Consider the following 19,353-nt stretch of genomic DNA (forward strand, 5'->3'; position numbering starts at 1 on the left):
ATCAGCCCTTGCTAGAATGACCATGCTGCCTGGGGCTGATGGGAGTCATAGTCCAAAATATCTCAAGATCCTAAGTTGGCAAAGGCAGGCTTATGGATTTGAAAAGGGTATGTTTGAATACTCTTTTCTGCTTTTTTCTCTACTATATGTTATATTCAGTGCTATTTTTCTAGAAAAAGAGATGCTGGAGCTCACCATGAACTTCTCCCTTGTTCTCTTAGAGTGGCAATGGTGCCCATCTGAGAGGTGCCGGAGCTGAGCTCTGACTGAAGAAAAAGCCCTGGCTATATTTAAAAACTGGGAATAAATGTTACTTTTTCTTTTATAGCACAGGTAGCTTCTGGCACCAATACCTAGGAAAGGCAAGCATATATTTGGAGACATCAAATGCCCTGAACCTCTGCAGACTTGGTCAGCACTACTGCCACCCTAAGCTAATAACTGGAGTCAAAGGATGCTTCCAGATGAGGGTTTGATTTGTAAATGAGTCACTGAAATGTTTCAGTCAGGTTTTTTGGCAACAGAGGTTTTTTTTTATTATTCTTGGATATCTCCCAGAAAGAGTAAATCAGGATTACATAAGGATTTTATTTATTTTTAATTGACTGGTGTTTTGATGCCAATTACATCATTGCAAAAAAACTTGCGTGAATGAGGAGTGCCAATCTCACAATACACAATCACCCGGAAGCACCTTGTTGTTGTGTTGAGAGCCCAGAGTAATCTGATAAGATTCTTGTAATATGTACAAGGTCGGTACCAGTAGCAGTCAGTGGCGGAGCTGAGCTTACCGAAACTGGCACAGTGAAAACACGCAGCAGAGTCAATCCAGTGCCTCTGTAGGTGCATTAGCACCACTGCAAACTCATCCCTTCCCCTCCTGATAAGCCATGGCAATGTTGGTAATAGGAGGTCAGGTAATTGCCACCACCCACTCCTGGTTGGCACAAAAGACCAGAATCACAAAACTGTAGAACTGGAAGGGACCCTGAGGATCATCTAGTTCAAAGCAAGAATATTCAGCTCTCCCATATGGGGATCGAACCTGTGACCTTGGTGTTATCAGCACCATGCTCTAACCAATTGAGCTATCAAGAATATGACCATTTATTTTCAGGATTGCCTTACTCCATATATGCCCACTCAACCACTTTGATCCGCTGAACTGGGACTGTTACTGGTGCCAAATAATATTTGTTCCACACTTGTAGGAAATTGATCTTTTAGTGTGGCAACAGCTACACTCTGAAACTCCCTGCCCATTGAAACCAGGCACCTTCGCTTTCTTCTTTTTGGCACCTGCTTAAAACATTTTTGTTTAGGCAACCTATCCAGAGACATGTAGAAAAAAATCACATATGCTTTAATCTATATTTATATTGGTATTGATTTTAATTATCTTTTGAATATTTTTAGTACCTGGTTTTGATTGTCTTTTCACTTTCTCTTATAAAAGATTTTTATTGATTTTCAACAAAATATGAACAAAACATTAAGTTTCCCCCATTTCCATCTCCTCCCCCCGAAACAGAAGATTAATGTGTCAGATTTTGTCATAAACTTGTGTGCGTAGTTAGTTGGTTCCAGTCTGCCAAATGTTCAGTGATTGCCTTTTCTTGATAATGATAATGTTTTATTCTTCTAAATCACTTAGAAGAATTTTTGTTATAATCAAGCAGCATATCAATTTTGCTAAATAAATAAATACTAGGTAGAATTTACATAACACATTTTCAAATGCTTCACACAATACATTGGCTGCATTTCAACAACCATACATTGGATTAATAGGCTGAAATGTGCAGACAGGAACCTTTTGCTTACACACATGGCCTCTCTTCTCCTTGCTTTGTGTTGTACCTGAATGAACTGCAGAAATTTACAGCTAACCACAGTTTCTTATTTTGTCCAGATAAAGAAACTATGGTTAGGACAACACAGGATCTCAAACCATGGTTTAAAATCTTGAAGTTGGTAATCACAGTTTCCTAGTTTGGACAAAAGAGGAAACTATGTTTAATTGAAGATGTCCACGTTTGGTTCAGTCTGCAGAAGGAAAAGAGCTGCATGCATAGGCAAAAGTGGACTTCTCAGCTTATTAAGCCACTGTACATTTGTCCAAAATTTACCATTATCTTAGTAATCCCTACAACAACCCTGTAGGAAAGATTGACATCATTACCATACTGCATTTATAGGACTAAGCCTGAGGGCTAGTTTCTTGCCTGAGGCTACCCTATTAAGAATGAAATGATCAGGCTCCCAACTTCTCCATGGACCTATCCTTCAAAGGCATCACCCCAGTCTGGGGCCCCATTTTCTGTCTTGTGTCTATAGAAATAAGTACGTAAATATATGTATGTTTTCCATTGTCAATAACTGATCTTTTGTGTAACAATCATCACACGACTTTCATCAAGAGAGTGTGCTGTCGATGACACCTACCCGTTTCCATGGCGAAAAATGATCACTTCCACCTCTGTATTCGACAGGACTTTACGGCGGGATGATCAACCTTCATGAGCTCCGATCTGCAAATGAAGCCACTGCAAAGGGCTGTTCCTGGTCAAGCTTGATTCTGAGCCAGACGGAAATGGCCTTCTCCACAATTTGGGGCAATGCCTCTGAAATGGCTTGCCTGGGATTTGCGTACATGCAAATCCTTTGATGTCTGTTTAGATGCAATTTGCATGGCCGGCGAGGAACACCATGAAAAGGCTCTTTCACTGGACCAAAAGGATACTTCAGAAGAAAGAAGCAAGGGAGGGCAAAATAAAAATAAAATAAATGAGGTGTTCTTTTGCTGATAAAAAATTAAATGCTTTTGCAGCGGAGTGTTTTAACATAAAATTCCTCAAGTGCTTGAATGCTTAAAGATGATGGGACCTGTTCAAAACTGTTTGCTTAGATTATTCTTAGAATTGCTATTCAGCAGTTGTAACTCAATTGCTTACAGAGACCCTTTTTGAACTAAATGTTCCACAGGGGATTGGCTAGCCAAGAGACCCCCCTGTAAGGGCTAGTTGAACCATTCTTCTAAGTACACTATAGCATAGAAGCCCAGTTACCTGAGTCCTTACCTTTAACAATTAACAACATCATTCAATTTTTAGAAGCCTCTTCCAAAGGGAGTTTTTCAAAACTTTTAATTTTTGTTCTAATTTTAGTTAGGTTTCTTCTCTTTCATTTCTAGTATAATTTATTGTTATATATTTTTAAATCTTAATAAATTTTGCATAGGAAAGTGCTCCTTGCCTTATTCTCTCTCTCTCTAAAAAAAAGAGCTGAAATGAAATGTACATTTCAAAATTTGACAGCATCTCAGAATTCAAATTCACCTATGCAGAATTTCAGATCTATAAGTAAAGGGGGGTATTTGCCAATTTGTGCTCAATAACATTATCTTTCAGCTGAAACCATCTACTTGATGAATAGTCAAATGGTTCATGTTTACTCTGCTTTGGTAGTGAACTGCAGCTGTCAGGAGCTGGATTATATTATGGGATGGTGGTGTAAAGAGCAAGTTGTTTACACAAGTCCAGCGTCTTTTTCATGTTCTGATCGAATGCAGCACAACACATGGCATATCATGTTGCAGGAAATAGCTTTTTGTTTTGTTAACACTTTGTCAAATTTCAGTGGAAAAGCAATGTGGATTCTGCTGTATCTGAAATCCCTAAAGCTCATGATAACCAGCTGCATGAGCAGTGAGCATCTGAAGCTTCACAAAGCTTAGCTGCTTGATCAAACCAGAATTCTTAGCAATCAGTAACCCAAGATAAGCTTTGCAAGATCAGAGTTTAGTAATCGGGGATGTGATGAATATGAACATGAGGCTTAACCTTTCTTGTTGAATAATACCCAATTTATTTTCTCTGAATGCAGGAAGTGTGAGAGGTAGTGCTTCTCAAAACCTAGACCCTGACATTCAGAGGACTAGGATACCATTGCCACGAAGATGCCCCTTTATGAACCTGCAGGTGTCTTTGGCTGCGTGCACACCATGCATGTATAAAACACATGACTTTCCCCCAAAGAATATTGAGAACTGTAGTTTAAGGTGCTTGAAATTGTAGCGCCATTAGGGGAACACTCCCAGGATTCTTTAGGGGAAGAGATGTGCTTTAAATATAATGGTGTATACATAGCCTTTGTTCCATCTCCCTCCACCGCTTGCTGCCACCATTCAGTACTGATTTGCCCTTGATCACCCTGGCCAGGTATAAATATTTCACAGTAATGGCTGATTATGCATAGGTCTATTTGGCTGTGTATCTCCATGCCCAGTTGGTTAATTCTTGTTCCCACCTCCTGTTCTTAGATCGATTGCCTAACTCTTGACTGCTCTTAATCCCTGAATTAAGCCTGGGTGGATCAGACAAAAACCTACCCATCCAGTTTTCCACCATGGCCAACAAGATACCTATTGGAATTCCCAGCAACTGGTGTTCAGAGGCATGCTGACTCCAACAGTGGAGGCAAAACATAGCCACTGTGGCTAGTTGCCAGGGACAGCCTTATCCTCCACAAAATTGTCTCATCTTCTGTAAAGCCATCCAAATTTGTGGCCATCACTGCAACTTGCAGAAGCAAATTCCATAGTTTAACTATGTGCTGCTGTGTGAACAAAGACTTCCTTCTGTCCATCCTGAATCTTACAATGTTCACCTTCCGTTGATGTCCCTGGCATCTGTTGCCCTACTTTGGCGCTGTCTTGAGTTTCCCATCATTCAGCTTCATTGGGTGACCCCATTGGGTACTAACATTATGAGAGAAGAAAAATATCTGTCTACTTTCTGCTCATCGTGCATTGTTTTATAAACCTGAATAATGTCCCCCACATACTTGACATTTTTCTAAACTAAAAAGCGCCAAACATTGTTTTTTGTTGTAGTTTAGTCATGTCCGACTCTTCATGACCCCATGGACCAGAGCATGCCAGGCATTTCTGTCTTCCACTGCCTCCCGCAGTTTGGTCAAACTCGTGTTCGTAGCTTCGAGAACACTGTCCAACCATCTCGTCCTCCGTCGTCCCCTTCTCCTTGTGCCCTCAATCTTTCCCAACATCAGGGTCTTTTCCAGGGAGTCTTCTCTTCTCATGAGGTGGCCAAAGTATTGGAGCCTCAGCTTCACGATCTGTCCTTCCAGTGAGCACTCAGGGCTGGTTTCCTTAAGAATGGAGAGGTTTGATCTTCTTGCAGTCCATGGGACTCTCAAGAGTCTCCTCCAACACCACAATTCAAAAGCATCAATTCTTCAGCGATCAGCCTTCTCCATACATCACTACTGGGAAAACCATAGCTTTAACTATACAGACCTTTGTTGGCAAGGTGATGTCTCTGCTTTTTAAGATGCTGTCTAGGTTTGTCATTGCTTTTCTCCCAAGAAGCAGGCATCTTTTAATTTCGTGACTGCTGTTCCCCAAAGGGAAATGACTCCATTTTGCATGCACATTTCTGCACCTTTACAGCCCTACCAATACCCTTTTTAAAATGTATTAACCAAAACTATACACAACATTCAAAGTGATGTACCATATAATGTTTCACACAGGGACGGCACAATACATTTTTGCCCGAGGCAAACCATAAAAGGGTACTAAACACCCCACTGGAGGAGTGACATGAACAGAAGGTTATGCCATATTTTTAGCCAGGGCTACCCTGTTCCAAGAAGCCAGGCTTCACCAACCTGGTGATCTCCAGATGTTTTGGGCTACAACTTCCATCAGCCCAAACCCAAAAATAGGGTTGCCATATTTCAAAAAGTAAAAACCAGGACACCCCGAATGTTGTTGAAATATACTCAGAGTCAAGAGTGGATTTCATGCTCTTTATTCAGCTCATAGTGGTGAGGAGGAATGGAATTTCCCCCAGAATGTCTGCTTTATATACATTATTTACACAATGGGCCCCACATGATTGGCTAATGCCGGGATTCTCCTGTAGGCCAATCAGGTTGTGGATTCACTTCCACCTGGAGCTGGACTGGGTGGCTCCTGCTGCATCCTGAATCCTATTGTTCTAGGACCAATCAGACTGCTGCATTTTGGATCTTATTCAACTCAGTACATAACAGTTGTTGAATTTGTTTGTTTTTAAAGAAAACCACCAACATTGTTGAGCATATGGCAGCCAAACCAAAATATGGGGAGATCACCATGTTGGCATAGATTGCCATAGGCACACTCTATTCCTTTTGAATAGGAGCAGTATAATGTCTGGTACAGCTGGTGGAAACCATGGAATACAGAATTGTAGAAAGGGACCTTAGCGATCACCCAGTCCAACTGCCTGTTCAGCGCATTATCTTGCTAAGAAGCTAACTGTATTCATATGCAGAGCTCAAATTAAGAGTGGCAGTCTGCCAGACCCTGCTAACTTTTATGATGGCTACCTCCAATTCCCAAGATCCCCTGGGAGAGGCTCCAAGGGAGTTTTACCAGAAGTTTACATTGTGGGTGGGGGAATGAGATGGTCCTGGGCGTTTATAGTACAGTGGTTATTTAATAGAAGGCAAGTTTAATCATTTTGGAAGCCCGAAACAAGAGGCTGTTTATTGATGAGCAGGCTACCACACAACTAAATAGAAAAATAAAAGCACCCACAAGAACAAGCTGAAGGGTGGAGTCTTAGTTCCAATCCATAATAACTGGAGACAACGTCTAAGTCTATAAGTACTAGTTACTACACACGCGCGCGCAGCGTCTTTTTCTATCCTTTGATTTGTTTATGTTTTTCTCCATATAAATGCCCCCTTTTAAAAACCCACGAGGCTTTCAAAACAACCCGGAACCAAAACATTGGAGCCGCTTGTTCCCAGCCGGACTCCACAGCCCGATGCCCACTTTATGTTTTGACAGCCCGGCTGGGGCCCGCCCTTCATGCGACGCCATTGGCTGCCTCAGTGGCTCCTGGCGCTCTCATTGGCCGAGAGGGTTCATCCGGGCCGTTCGTCGGCGCACAGGTGGCGGGGGTGGGAGGGGAAGGCGACCGCGCGCTGGAAGTTGGAAGGGCGGAAAACTGACGGTAACTATGGAAACGGGGCCTAGTGCCTGCCTCTAAGCCCTGGGTTCAAGGCCCGAAGGTCTTTTTCGTTCCCTGAGCTTTTGCTTCTTCGGCAGTTGGGCTCCTGAGTGGGGAGAGACTGGGAAGCCCCTTGCCTGGTCCTTCTTGGTCTTGCTCAGAGCCCTAGAAAATCGGGCAGGGTGGAGTAGCCTGGGAGGGGGGAGAATGGGACGTTCGTGGGGGGTGGCTTCCGAATTGAAGGAGTGGAGATAAGATTCATTATATCGAGGGGTTGCCTTGGCCTTCTTTGGGGACAGCTTGATCTGAGGAAGGTAAGGGGCAGCGCCATGAAACATAACCAACTTCCACTTCTCTAGCCGAAAAACAAAATATATCTCTTTATCTGTCGCCCCAGCAACTGTCCTTTCGCTTTGGGAGAGGCTGCAGCTTCCCTGCCAGGAACTCTAAACGAAAGACTTAGGACTGTCAGGGCTTTATGTGTGGTCTAAAAATAATAAGTAAAATGACTGGGGAAGCTGAAATGTTTGTGGTCCAATTTTTCAAGCTAGCCTCAGGCAATCTGCTTTCCTGCAGCCGTGGGGAACCTTTCCCTTCCAGATGTTGTTGAACTCCCATCATTCCTTGCTCACGCTGTTGGGAATTGTAGTTTAGCAACATCTGGAGGGCCAAAGGTTCCCCACACCTGAGCCATCCTTGCCCATTGGCAGAGTGGGTCAGATAACAAAATCTACCACTTTTAAAGGGTGACCAAGGTACTGTCATGTATCTGAAGTACTTGAAAAGCGCAATGTAGAGATTTCTGTATTATTTTATCACTTTTCTTTCTACAGGCTGATTTATTTTTTTATGTGAAGCTAAACTACAAAACAGTGTATAGATACCTTAAATTAGAAAATAGTTAATTGCATTCTCGCTTACTATCCCATTTTAGATGAACCCCTTCTTTGCAGTGTAATCATATGCATATCTATGTGAAAGTGAGTACTGTTGAGTTCAGTGGAACTTACTCCCAGGTAACTGGGCATCAGATTGCAATAATGTAAAAAGCACTTGAACTGTAAATTGCCAAGTGTGGATTTCTGTTCTGTCTGGTGCTTAAACCTTACACAGTTAATTCAACTATCAGATTGAAAAATGGAAAATCTTAATTTTAAAAATGACTTTAGTTTAAGATTCTATATAGTAGTCACAGCCTCAAAACGGTTACTGCAAAACCTGTAAAAGTTCACATTTAGAAGTTCAAATATAATTTTAGTGTAATGAAGTGTGTGTGTGTGTTTTGCAGGTGAGGAAATATAAGAGAGCCAAGGTTCTTCTAATTGTGGGAGCTGGATATTTTTCTAAAAACAAAAAGTCAAAAGCCTTCCAGTAAAATTCCGCTAAATAATGTTAGGCTAAGGGAGGCATATGGGAGAAGATGATACTCCTATCTATCTGAGACACACACACACACACACACACACACACACACACTGTATATATATGCTTTTGTTGAGGTAATTTGTATTGTGGTAAAGAATGAGAGGAAGGCTGCCAGTCTCTATCTCAGAATCTAAGAGAGATTGTATTTCTCTAGAGAATCTCTTCTTTGTCTTTCTCTAGTGCTCTTAACATGCCTCCTGGGAAGGTGAGCCACAAGCAAGCCTTGGTCCTGCAGTGTGAGTGGGACATTTGCAGCTTTGTGGCCTCAAAGATGGAGGAGTTCTGTGAACATGTGTCAAAGCACTTGCAGCAGCATCTCGGTGACAAAGATGAGGATGATGAAGTGGATTCTCTCGGTAAGGGGTGCAGTATAAAATGAGACTGACCCTGAATTAGTCTTTAGTGTAAGTTATGGTGTTACTCTCTGAAAACTGCTACTTCTGTGGTCCCCCATGAGATAGATCTCTTTCCCCAGCCCTGCCATAACAATTGCATTGACTTGCTTGATTTTATTGAATGGGGGTGGGATTGTCAATGGTTTGATAAACTGAAGAGCAGTATCCAGGGTTAGTGGTGGACACTAGTAGTGGGAAAATGATAGCTGTAAAGACTTGATGCTTGGGATATGCAAAAGTGTGGTCAAGATCACACTAGGGTTGTATGAAGTGAATCTGCAAGCCCTTCTCTGCTGTGCCCTCAGTTCTCTGTGTGTAGAATTTAAGTAGCATGGAACGGCAGATCAGGAGTGCAAGAACCAAGCAGATAACACACAATATAGCTTCAGTGTGACTAGTGAAAATGTGGGCATCCCAATAGGCTTAGAAAGTAGGGAACACAGCTTGATGAAATCTGGGAAACATAGACTTTCACATTTTTTAAAAAAAATGAAGTAGTGTTAGCAGCACTACACATAAGTTAGGGTGGTATTTCCCAAAAGAGAAGGGAAGGGATGACTCTAAAACTAGCACTTGCCACAGACCAGATACATTGTGAGCAAGACTCTTTGTTGTTTGCTTTATGAAAAAAGCTTGTCATTCCCATACTTATGGAGGAGAACTGCCTTTGAAAGGTCTTCTGGTTCCATGCATACTAGTTCCTTGGACCTGCAGGCCCTCATCTACCTGCAAGTATGAATTCCTGTATTCTTGCATTTCAGAAAAATACTCCTGCCTCTGGCAAGAGTGTGGATTCTGTTCTCCCGAGAGCCCTACAGAGCTGGCCCGCCATGTTTACTTCCATTGTTACCACACCAAGCTAAAGCAGTGGGGACTACACGCCTTACAGAGCCAGTCGGACCTAACCCCCTGTCAGTTGGACTTCCAGAGTCGCAACATTATCCCCGAGATCCAAGAGAACTTCCTCTGCCTCTGGGAGTACTGTGAGGTGAGAGACAGGATGGGTGTTCAAGTATTTCCAGGGGAAGCATCAGGGTGGTGGGGGTGGACTGTTCAGTGTATGAAGCTGGAGAACAGCCAGATTCAATGAGGAAGGCAATGGAGTTTGTTCATGAACTGTAACTAAACTGCACTTTTCTTTTTCTAAAGCAAAACTATCAATTTGTACAAATTCTTCTCACTACTGAGTAAACACACCTAAAGTTCTAGAACAGGCTTCCTCAAACTCGGCCCTCCAGATGTTTTTGAGACTACAATTCCCATCATCCCTGACCACTGGTCCTGCTATCTAGGGATCGTGGGAGTTGTAGGCCAAAAACATCTGGGGATTGAAATTGAGATTGACATGTATATAAATCCTATTGGTTTTTAATTTTGATAAGCTGGCCTGCCACATATTCTCTAGCTGGCTTACAAGATGTGACTATTTCTCCACTGCCTAACTTGCAGCTCATTAGAAATTATCTTCCTTTCCCTGTCTTCTCATCAGAGAGGGTTTGATAACCCTGAGTGGTTCTACAGGCATGTGGAAGATCACAGTTTCTGCACGGAGTACAAGGCAATTGGGAAGGAGAACCACATGTTCTTCTGTGGCTGGAAAGGTAGGAGTTCACCTTGCATGAGAGTCTTTGGGGTTTGAGGTGAAGTGGATCTGCACAGTGGCATTCAGAACATCTTGGCAACTCCAGGTTTTCCTGTTGCTTTGAGCCAGAACAAAATATCTAAAATACTGTGGGATTTAGAAAATCTTTTTTCACAGTTCTGTTGAGTGTGTTTGTTATTTATTTGTTTATACTGCAATATGGTAAAATCTCAGGGCAGCATGCAGTAATAAAACACACCATTGAAAAACAATACACATTAAGCTCTTGGCATAAATAAGACACCAGAAAGTCAAGAGACACCAGAAAGTCAAACGGGGGGGGGGGGGGTGCCTGTGGAATCTCTGCTGGGGTGGGCAACACTAAATGCCCAGCTTCTAAATGAGGTCAGTCAGGCCTCTGTAACACAGGAGACAACCCAGAGGGCTGGATCATCTCTGGATGATTTCATAGATTTTTTATTGCGTTAGCCGTGTGGCCATAGCATGATATACATAGAAATAACAACATAAAATGGGGGTGGGGAGATAAAGGTAGATATCGTCCTGGGCGAGTACTTAAAGAAAGGGGGGGGGAAGGGGGATAACAAAAGTGACAGGGGATTTAAAACATCGAGTGACAGATAGTACAAAAACAGAAAGACAAAAAACTGCTGAGGCTGGCGGAGGATCATTAAAGGGTCCTTCGGCTCCTCAGATGTGTCCTAGCTCCATTGTCCTTGTATAATAAGGCTACTTGGAACTTCGTTCGGTTGTGCGGCATATCGACTGCAGCTGTGGTGTTAAAGAAGAAGTTAGTGCCGCTTTCCTCTTCATCACACTGAGCAAGAAGTTAGCTGTCATCTCGGTAATCCAACAATCAGAATCCTGCAAAAAAAGGGACACTATCCAGGGCTGGATTGGGAGATGAAGCTTGTTCACGAGAGGAGTTAAAAACCGAGATCTTTCATCTGTCCAGTTGGGACAGAAGAGCATTACATGTTCCATAGTCTCCAGAGCCGTGTCATTACAGGTGCATGTTCTATTTGCGATGGGAACTCTGGAATAACGATAATGGATCATACTTAACTAGCATCCTTAGACCTGCTCAGAACAAATAAGATTCTAATCATTTTTCCTCCCGGATCTAGATTGTGACTGTGCCTTCAAAGGCCGGTGTAAGTTGCGTGAACACCTGCGCAGCCACACACAGGAGAAGGTGGTGGCATGTCCCACCTGCGGTGGGATGTTCTCCAACAACACCAAGTTCTTTGACCACATCCGCCGGCAGACAGCTTTAGAACGTGAGTATCTGAGCAGCCAAGCAGGCAGAGGGCCTGGACACAGTTTCTTTCTGGCAAAACTGACACTTGATGGTGGTATTTTAAAGAACTTTAAAGCTTCTTCTACTCACCAGAACCAGAAAAAAAGATTGTCCACAGTATATGAGTTTAAATAGTCTCATATATGGAATCATTTGGACAAACAAACAAACAAACAAACAAAAAAGACTTTTCATCACTCCACATATCAGGTCAGCTACATTTACATACTGTATTTGTGCTTGGTTCTCCAGTTGTACAGCTAGGGAGAGGAAGGTGCTCCAGAAGGTCATAACCACAGCCCAAAGGATTATTGGTCATCCTCTCCCATCTTTGGAAGAACTGTACGGTTCCCGTTGTCTTAGGAAAGCAAACAACATCCTGCAGGATTCATCTCACCCGGGACACAGTCTGTTTGCACTACTGCCTTCTGGCAGGAGATATAGAAACATCAAGTCAAGGACAAATAGACTGAAAAACAGATTCTATCCAAGAGCTGTGGCCTTTTTGAATGCTGTAACTCGATAGTGTGACCTGGGAGTTTGATGGGTGTTGGTGTGGGTGTGGCTGGAATGTGGTTTGTTTGGTTGTTGTTGTTGTTTTGCTTTTGTTGTTTTTAAGGGATGGCATCCAATTTCGTTGCACTTGTGCAATGTTGCACTTGTGTAATGACAATAAAGAATCTATTCTATTCTATTCTATTCTATTTACACGTTATGTAAAACCATACTGGAAATGAAAGTGCATTAGTTGTGCCCCTTGTGAAAATGTCCTCTGAGAGGCATCACAATGAGGTCTAAAAACAGTCCTTTTAAAGAAACAATTAAGCTGATGCTGGAAATCCTGAGATGTCTTTCCAGAAACAACAGAAATTGTTAGACATGCCCACAGACAGAGCAGTTCCATGATGCCTGACTTGGATGGTTTATTTACAATATCCATATACCATTTTTGATAACTTGTCAATTCCTAGGTTCCACCGTCTTGATAAGAACTATTCTTCTTACTGTGTGAGATCCCTAAGTGGTTTACGTAAAGCACAATGAGATCATTTCTTTAAAAAAAAATCCATATCACAGCTTTTATAAGCAAAGTTAAAACAAATTCCAGTGAAAAGGAAGTCTGCTTCGGTAAAACAAAGCAGTGTGATGAATCTTGTGTGACGGGGAGACTGCATAAATAGATGGGTCTTCAAGAAGCATTTGAAGCTTGCTACTGTTTCCACATCATGAACTGCACATGGGAGGATGTTCCAGGGTGTGTGTGCAGGATACCCACTGTGGGTTTTGCAGTAAGAAACTAGAAAGGCTTTGCACCCAGGTAGAAGGGGCCAGTTGCTACCAACAGGTGCCAAGGGGGAGAAACACTCTCCACCTGAGTCTTGCCCCTCTCTGTTCTGTATCTGATTCATCTTCACCTGCTCCCTCCTCTTTACAGAGCAGCGATTCCAGTGTTCCCACTGCTCCAAGAGGTTCGCCACAGAGAGGTTGTTGCGTGATCATATGAGGAATCATGGTAGGTGGTGGCAGGAGCTTCTCCTTCTCTTCCCTCCTCCTTCCCTCCTCCCCTCCCTGTGCTAACCTCTTCTCTTCTTCCTCTTCGGCAGTCAACCACTACAAGTGCCCTCTGTGTGACATGACCTGCCCTCTGCCCTCCTCCCTGCGCAACCACATCCGCTTCCGGCACAGCGAGGAGCGGCCCTTCAAGTGCAATTATTGTGACCACAGGTAAACTTGAGGCTGGTCTAGGGAGAGGGTGGGCAGTTCGAAAGCAGCCTTAAGTGAAAGTAGATAAATAGGTACCGCTTTACAGCGGGAAGGTAAACGGCATTTCTGTGTGCTGCGCTGGTGCTGGCTCACCAGAGCAGCTTCGTCACGCTGGCCACGTGACCCGGAAGTGTCTCCGGACAGCACTGGCCCCCGGCCTCTTAAGTGAGATGGGCGCACAACCCTAGAGTCGGACACGACTGGCCTACCTTTACCTTTAGGGAGAGGGAAGCAAGGGGAGGGTGGGCACAGAATCGCAGAGCAAGGTAGAGAGGGAGGCTGGATGAGAGCCCTGAACATTAAGGAAGGAAGCAGCATTTTTTGCAACTGGCTCTTTTTCACTGTCTTAAGATTTTGGGAATTACAGAGGCCTGAATTGCGACAAAAAAGAGCTGTTGCGTAAGTGGGATGGAAACATACAGACAACTATGTCCCATTGTTTGGCCCTGGATTGTATTATTGCTATTGTGGCCTAAAATTCCTAATCTACCCACCTTCCCAACATAGGGGTTGTTAACATTAATAAAAGAAGCCACCATACTTAATTCAAATGATATTCAAATATCTGTGGATTCAAGGATTGATCTGTCAGGCCGCTATTGTCCCGTCCTCTGGGGGAAATGTATTTATTTATTTTCATTTTTAAAATTTCTATGCCACCCTTCAGTATAAAATTCTCAGGGCTGCATGCATTAAAGGGGTAAAAACAAATATATGTCTGTCACTACAAGCATAAAGCTAGCAGGTCAGCAGCGGTCAAAACAAAAAATGCTCAGCAGGAAAAGCCTTCTGAAAACTAGCACATGTTAAATGTTGGAGTGCCTGGGTAAATAGAAGCTTCCTTGTTTGATGCTTGATTGACATCAGAATTGACACTGGATGAGCTTCCCTGGGGAGGGCATTCCATAAATGGGATACCACAATTGAGAAGACCCTCTTCCTGGTCACAATCTGCAGGTAGCAGGGTGAACAGAGGGCGGCTTCTGAGGATAATCATAGAATGTGGAGCAGGGGGTTGTTTGGTGGAAGGAAGTCCCTCTGGTACTTGGGTCCAAAAGAGGCAGGAAAACAGCCTTGCTGCATGCTTTTATTGAGTCACTGATTGACATTTTTCACTCTTGCAAAACCAAGCCATTCTTCCTGGGAACTCTCCTGCACTTGAAAATAGTAGAGCTGTTTTCACTAGCAGCGCAGGTACAATATGTACACCTTCTGGCTTGGAGCCTCTGCAGACTATCAGCTGCGGTCCTAGTGTGCCAGAGGTTGAGATCCTTCCTTTTGCCTATTCCTTCCAGCTGTAAGAATCTCATTGATCTACGGAAGCACTTGGATACACACAGCAAAGAGCCTGCCTACCGCTGCGAGTTCGAGTCCTGCAACTTCAGCGCCCGGTCCCTCTGCTCCATCAAGCTGCACTACAAGAAGGTTCATGAGGTGAGATGGAGTCACAGAGCCTGGGGCTGTTTACTTTTAGATTTTCAAAAGAGCATCGAGGCCCAGGGGACAATAAATATCTTTGCAGCGTTCATGAAGGCTTTGGTTGAGATTTGACAATGCCGTTGGCTAAAGCTAAAGTGAAATTCAGTTTTCCAGCAAAAGGGCATATGGATATATGGCACCTTCATTTCACCTTTAGGCGCCAGGCAAGAACATTCCTCTTTAACTATGCCCTTTTAAAATGTGTTGGGGGAGGGTTATTGGGCTGTTTTTGTTTTTATTTTGAGGCTTTATATTCTGATTTTATCCTGTGAAGCACCCTGAGACCTGCATGTATAGGGCAGTATACAAATTTAATAAATAATAATAATAATAATATTTGTACCATCTAATTTTGTGTTATTATCTCCCTGAAACTACTGCAGCCATGGAGAGGGGTGAAGAATAACTGGGATTCTCCCCCTTCAGTACTGGAAATTCAGCTCAGTCCCTTATTGAAAGATTTTACCAGCCTGACTTTTTGGGTAGAGGGGTAGCCAATGTGAAGCCCACAGGATGTTGTTGAACTACAGCTCTCATCATTCCCATCCAGCATGGCCAGTGGTCAGGAATGATGGGAGTAATAACCCAACAACATCTGGAGGGAACCACATTGTCTACCCTAGTCTAGAAACTAGCTTTTTAAAACAACAATGAAAGTTGAGGTTTGCAGCATGCTGAATTTCTCATCCAGGACTTAAACCGTGTGCTCTTGAATGATGCGCTGGTAGAAGATATTTGTGCCTCGCCACTGCTGTGCTGACCAGAAAGCACGCTCGATGCAGATGGTGTATAGGAAGTTTCCAGCAAACCAAAAGATGCATACCTTTGTTTTTTCTTTTTCCGCACCCGCTCAGGGTGACTCGGAGCCCCGCTACAAGTGCCACGTCTGTGACAAGTGCTTCACTCGTGGGAACAACCTTACTGTGCACCTCAGGAAAAAACACCAATTCAAGTGGCCTTCGGGTCATCCTCGCTTCAGGTACGTAGGCTTAGGGATGGGATTTCATCCTTCCCTCCTCTTTTTTATGGCCCTCATTTGCAGGCCATGAGAGCCTGAATGATTTGGGGGGGGCGGGGTTTGCAAGATTTTGAGGGGGGAAATCAACTTGCTATTGTAGTGGGCTGTTGGCTGCCATCTTGTACCCAATGGCATTCTGGGGGAAAGCTAAATCAGAGCTGCCAGCCTTTAAGGAGCTGTAGCCAGTCCCCTCTTAAATCATGTCCGTCCCGTCCCCCCCCCCCCCAAAAAAAGGCAAACAAAGCAGGGTGTGGGTGTTTATACCTTTATTTTGCTTCCAACCTCTCTCCCTCCCCCAACCTACATGGTCTTGCTGGCCTTTTCCTTCAGACTCCACAGGACAAGCAAGGAGACTAATTGGAGAGCAGGCTTGCTCCTCCTCCATTTAAATCCCTAAGGCTACGCATGTTGCCGTCCAGTTGGAGCCAAGGCCACAAACAAAAATGGCTGTGGTTGCCACAGTACAGGGGCTTGTGATCTGCAAAAACAGGCTGAAGCAGTCTCTACAAAATCACCAGCTCTTGTGCTCCTTGCAAGAACCACTAGGTGGGGCAGTTGGCATTGCAAAACTCACCAATTAGCCTTTGCATTGCAAAAACATTCATATTCTGCCTTTTAAAGAACTCATTTCCCGTTTCTTTAATAGCCAGGTGGGATGGAATATTTTTCTCTTATGCCCTTAAAGCATTGTCTCACCTTGAGGTGAGATTTCCGTATAAAGAATTATCATGTGAATTTGCCCAATAGGTGGCTTGACACCTTTCCAGCGTGTCCCTTGGATCTTTAGAAATTGGCCGTCTCTTATATCAGCCATCTCCACCTGGTCTGGTTGTGATATCAGCCCTAGTAGATACTGTGCACAAACAGCTTAGAATGCAGCGTTCCATAATGGCTTACACCTTGCTTATTCCTCCTCCCCACCAACCCACAACACTCCTCCCCCAGGTACAAGGAACACGAGGATGGCTACATGAGGCTGCAGCTGGTGCGTTATGAAAGCGTGGAACTGACAGAGCAACTGCTGAAGGACCGGGAGAAGCAGGGTGAGGTCCTGGATGACACAACCCAGTGTGTGGTGCTGGCGGGGGCCGAGGGCAGCCTGCAGGGCATCATACTGGAACCGTCAATGGAGGAAGATGCTGACGTGGACTTGCAAGCTGCCACGCCCCCTCAGGGGCCTGCTCAGCCAGAGGCTGATGCGTCGCCAGACCAAGAACCAAGTGCACCATCCAGCCCCATCATCCGCGTTGTGAACAGGACCAACGAGCGTGGGGAGAGCGAGACTGTATACTACGTCATGGCCAATGCACCCTCTCAGAGCCGGGCAGCTGCGCCTAGTGGGTTTGCCACGGACCTGGAGGAGAACGTCATGGACAGGCTTCAGAAGACAGCTGAGGAACTGGGCATCCAGATTGTGTGAGGCTCCTGGATGGATTATCAGGTGCTTTCCACCAATCCCAGTAGGTGGCCTGGAGTCATGAATGCCCTGCTTTGGCTCCCTATGCTCCTCAAATGCACATCGTGAGAACCAGATGATGCTACCTGGAGAAGGGAGAAGGGAACTGTTTGTTTCTTCCCACCCTTCAAGCAGTACTCCATAGGCTCCAGACCCAACAGATGCTCCCTCTTTTCTCCTGCCATGGGGATCTTGTGGGTGGTCTGGCAAAAGGAAGAAGGAAGCCAGCTTCTGAGATGGTCAGGACAGAGGGCAGGGGCTGGTTCACCTGTCAGTTACTTAGGAAGGCGAGGACGGCTGCTGCCTCTGGTGTACCCTGTGCTGTGGAGACCATCCTGGGAATGCAAAATATCAGGGCTGAGTCAAAGCAGTGGGTTCTCCAAGCCGCCAACTCATGCTCCTTGCCTTGACGGTTACCAGTGCCCCTGCCAGAAGTGTTTACTTTTCCTTTGGCTGCATCCTGGCCAGCCTTGTTCCTTACTGTGAGCCCCACATTCGGACTCTGTAGTTCTTTCGTATGCCTCTTGCCTCTCAACTGTTGGTACCCCTGCCTTTTGAGATGCTTTCTGCTATCCCCTTTGCCCAGCACAGACAGTAATACCTGATGCAGTCTCCATCCCTTCCAGACTGTTCTGCGTTTGACTGTTCCAAGAGAGTTCCAGCACTGTTATCTGTTTGCTCTGGAGTATGAGATTGTGAGAACCTGTTATTGCCAGCTGCTACTCCACAGTTAGTTGCTTACTGCCTTTTTTGTCATTGGCTTGACCTCCGCTTGCATTATCTTTGTAGCATGGGAGCCACTTGGGTAACGTAGAAAGCTGCAGGCTTTCATGTTACCTGAGCAGTGCAGGAAGCAGTGTGTTGCAGTGGCTCCCACAGCACAGAGAGGCAGAGCAGAACAAAACAGGGTGCTAATTCTTGCCCTGAGGTCCTTCCCCCACATTGGGGTTCCTGCTCCTGGCTTGCAAGGTTTGTGTTACAAAAAAAGAATAATTAAAGAACAACAACACTACCAGGTCTTGTGGTAGACACGATGTTTGCTGTAATCTGTCCTGGAGGTGCACGTAATTGGATCAGATTTGAGACAGGTGGCAGTTCAAGAGCCCAAATCCTTGAGTCAGTGGCCAGGGTGGGGTGGCTGCCACAACTGATGAACGGCGTGGAGCTGCATGAAGACTTGGAGATGGGTTTTGTGGTCATGCTTGGCGTCATGGTTCATTATTACGTGGTATCAAATGTAGTGCTATATGATCATTCTGTTAATGCAAGCATTCAAGCTCATGTAATGGAACTTCCCCCTGCTCTCGTCTTCCAGTGCCCTCCCAACATCTGCTCTGGAGGGTTGGGGAAAACCCCAGAACAGATCTAGGGACTGTACAGGGGGAGGAAGGTTTCACTGTGCAAATATAAATCCTTGTGCTGGCGTAACAAGTTTGTTGAATACCACCCATGAATATATATTTTTTCCTATTCTTCACCGTAAGGTCCCAGGGGCAGGCCACATCAATTTACCATATTTTTCGCTCTATAAGACGCACCAGACCACAAGACGCACCTAGTTTTTGGAGGAGGTAAACAAGAAAAAAAATATTCTGAATCTCTTTTTTTAAAAAAAGATATTTATTAAAGTTTCAAAAGTTATATAAAAGAAAAAAACAATAATACAAACAAAACACAGACAAAAACAAGTATAGTTTCAATCCCTTATTTTCTTATAACTTACTTCCCCGACCTCCTCATACCTCCCCTTTCTGTATTCCAATTTCTAATTCATTGGTTCAGCAAATCCTCTCCCTTAGTTTTACTTAATTTTTGATCTTTCTTTTCTTTTTACTTAATCATTACAGAAGCCAGAACAGCAAGAGGGATCGCTGCGCAGTGAAAGCAG

At 44.2% G+C, this 19,353-nt stretch overlaps 1 protein-coding gene across 3 annotated transcripts; it reads left to right on the forward strand.

Moving 5' to 3' along the window:
• Window positions 1–6,932: 6,932 nt before the first annotated feature.
• Window positions 6,933–18,477, forward strand: HINFP (histone H4 transcription factor). 3 transcript variants are annotated; one of them, XM_028708320.2, is made up of 10 exons: window positions 6,933–7,028; window positions 8,631–8,806; window positions 9,607–9,833; window positions 10,335–10,446; window positions 11,576–11,728; window positions 13,184–13,261; window positions 13,353–13,473; window positions 14,808–14,946; window positions 15,846–15,970; window positions 16,955–18,477. In XM_028708320.2, the coding sequence occupies exons 2-10, from the start codon at window positions 8,641–8,643 to the stop codon at window positions 17,427–17,429; spliced, it is 1,596 nt and encodes a 531-aa protein (XP_028564153.2). In that variant the 5' UTR covers window positions 6,933–7,028; window positions 8,631–8,640; the 3' UTR covers window positions 17,430–18,477. The 3 variants fall into 3 exon arrangements, with proteins under 3 accessions (XP_028564153.2, XP_028564154.2, XP_028564152.2); XM_028708321.2 differs by having other exon boundaries at window positions 7,009–7,086; XM_028708319.2 differs by lacking the exon at window positions 6,933–7,028 and adding an exon at window positions 7,035–7,339.
• The last annotated feature ends 876 nt before the right edge of the window (window positions 18,478–19,353 follow it).

This window comes from Podarcis muralis, chromosome 15 (assembly GCF_964188315.1).
Source record: "Podarcis muralis chromosome 15, rPodMur119.hap1.1, whole genome shotgun sequence".
Lineage (NCBI taxonomy): Eukaryota > Metazoa > Chordata > Lepidosauria > Squamata > Lacertidae > Podarcis > Podarcis muralis.